General features: G+C 41.2%; 1 protein-coding gene across 1 annotated transcript in view; it reads right to left on the bottom strand.

Annotated features, from left to right (window-relative positions):
• The window catches only part of LOC107101175 (neurofascin-like), a 129125-nt gene that overhangs the window by 56445 nt on the left and 70181 nt on the right, over positions 1-2499 (bottom strand). The window contains exons 17-18 of the mRNA XM_015399976.1: positions 1660-1704; positions 784-885 (exon numbers count right to left, since the gene is read on the bottom strand). Coding sequence (XP_015255462.1) covers positions 784-885; positions 1660-1704 — 147 coding nt within the window. The remainder of the gene's footprint in view (positions 1-783; positions 886-1659; positions 1705-2499) is intronic.

The raw sequence follows: 2499 nt of genomic DNA, 5'->3' as shown, positions 1-2499 counted from the left end.
TGTCTCCTTGAACCCCAGTGGGCCTCAGCAGATGGCCGCTCACACTGAGCCTGGTTCTGCTCGACATTTCTTTCTTTCAATGTGGAGAAGAGTTTTTCCTCTCCACTGTCGCTACAAGCATGCTTAGTGTGAGGGATTGCTGAAGAGTCAATGAGTCGATGCAATCAGCTGGTTTTCCTTAGAGAGGAAACTTTGAATCAATCTGACTGGATGATCTGGTGAACTGGGAAGTGCCTTGAGATGACCTGATGTGAATTGGCTCTATAGAAATAAACTGAATAGAATTGAAAATATAGAACCATTTAGTTCCAATGAAAATTTAAAGGTTCAGTAGGAGTAGCAGGCTGAGATCAGGTACATTGCAAAAATGTTCTGTAAATGAGTAAAAATTTAACAAAATTAGTGTATTTACCTTTAATTTATGTAGGTAAATATGACGGAATGAGTTTTTTTTTTTACTCTTAATAAGATAATTAAATAAATGCCCTTAAATTAAGACACAGCAATTGTTCTTTCTAAGTTTAAATGTAAATGGACTCATCCTAAACCTAAACCTAACCTAAACTCAGTCCTAAACCAAGAAGAGAAGCGTTCCTCATGCTCCCATTCGATTAGTCAACATGAGGATGTGAGAGCCCCCCAATGGGGGACATTCCTGGGACATCAGCCTTACTCTGCAGCCATGGCTGCTAATTCAGCCCTGGGGTGGGGGTGCTTTAGCTGTGAGGCGTCACATATGTCCTGACTCGCAAAGAGACAACGGAAACCGAGGTCAGAACAGACCTGTAACGGGGCTCCTGTGGTCGTTTCCAGGGATCCAGGTGAGCCGAACACTTCTTTCTAGTGGGTCTGACAGATCCAGATCCATTGGTGGGTCTGGACGGTCTGCAGCAGCCCAGAGCAGAACAGAAACGACAAAAGTTAGCATGTATTCCATGAAATGACTGATAGCACAGAAAAAATGGCATGAAAGGATTAAAAGGTCATGAAATCTGTGTTGTTTGAGTCTGAAAGCACTGGTTCCCAGGGCCCTGCATCTTCTAGCTGTGTCTCTGTTCCAGCACACCTGATTTAAATCAGGGCTCCTCTGCAATCAGGTTCTGCAGAAGGCGGTGATTCTCCGTTCTTTTCTGGTGTGATGCTAAAAGGAGTCAGCTAAAAGATAATTCCCATTACTGCTACTGTTAGTTGACACAAACACAGCGGCTTCTCACAAGGAGCGCTATCCTGAACAGTAGCCAATCACAAGCTGTTTCCTTTCTCTAACACGGGCGAGCAGAGAAGCTACAGGTGCGCAGAAAACAAACCACAACTGCCACCTGCTACTGACTCTGCTGGGGAGAAATCTTCAAAATGTGGAATCAATAAATTTGCTGGTATGAGAATTTTTTTTACAAAAGGCCCAGAAAACATCAGTATGGCCAAGTCACTCTAGATGCTTTTAATACTCTCGGACTGAGTGGACTGTTTGACAAATCAAAACAGGCAACATCTATTGATTTTTCTCTGTAAAGAACTTAGATCTCGTTTTAGTCTGACCTTTCATTTATGCCATTTTTTTGTGTTGGTCTGACAAATAAAATCCCAACAAAAGAAACAAACAGATAAAAAGGGAACAAAAGCAGAAAAGAAGAGAGAAAGAGCTGAGCCCTGTTTTACCTGGAGGTAAGGCACTAAAGATGGAGGGGTTGAAGGAGGCGTCCTCTGTGGGGGAGGGGCAGGAGGGGAGTATAAAGATTAGTTTGGTTAGTCTAGTCTAAGACACAGTAAGAGAAAACAACAGTTAAAACTTCATCTTAGTATCAGCGCAGATTAAAAAGGTTTCTGTTAAAGGTATTTATTAAAAGAATAATAGACCATTTTTAAACATGAAACCTTTAATCTAAGCTGCTGAGGCGTGTTTGACGAGCAGCCGTCATGATCAAACTGTCAATAAAACTCCTTTGGTTCTCAACACATAACTCAGGTTATCATTCTGCAGTTAGGATTATTTTAGTCCGTTAAACCCTTATAATACCTGCCTGCTGTGTGTTAGAACCAGTGGCGGCTGGTCAATAGAGGGCACTAAATTTAAATGCAAATATTTTGAAATGTATTGATATATATTTTTTAGATGTGCAAGAAAAACATTTAATCTTCAATAACAAGTAAAGCGTCCTTCCATTTTTCGTCAGATTGGTGACGTATTTCCGCCTTAGGGCGCAAAAATCTTTGCCCATTGACTCTTGTTAAAAGTATTGCAGCAGCTCCTCTGCAATACAGAAGGTATAGAAAAGCTTGGGGTGCAGGAGAGCTGAGAGAACAAACATTCTTTTCATGGCCTGGTTTAGCTACAGGGCTTGGCTAACTGCATGCATGCTCCTTTTTCTAAGGTCAGGATATGCGCCAGCTTGGATAAAGGACTGATTTAATGCACTTTTTAGAAAAGGCAAAGAAGAATGAACAATCTGGGAATAAAGTCGAGAATAAAGTCATCTTGTTACAAGAATAAAGTCATCT

This window comes from Cyprinodon variegatus, unplaced genomic scaffold (genome assembly GCF_000732505.1).
Source record: "Cyprinodon variegatus isolate N-32 unplaced genomic scaffold, C_variegatus-1.0 Scaffold1063, whole genome shotgun sequence".
In the NCBI taxonomy this organism is placed as follows: Eukaryota; Metazoa; Chordata; class Actinopteri; order Cyprinodontiformes; family Cyprinodontidae; genus Cyprinodon; species Cyprinodon variegatus.
This window is presented reverse-complemented; position numbering and strand designations above follow the sequence as displayed.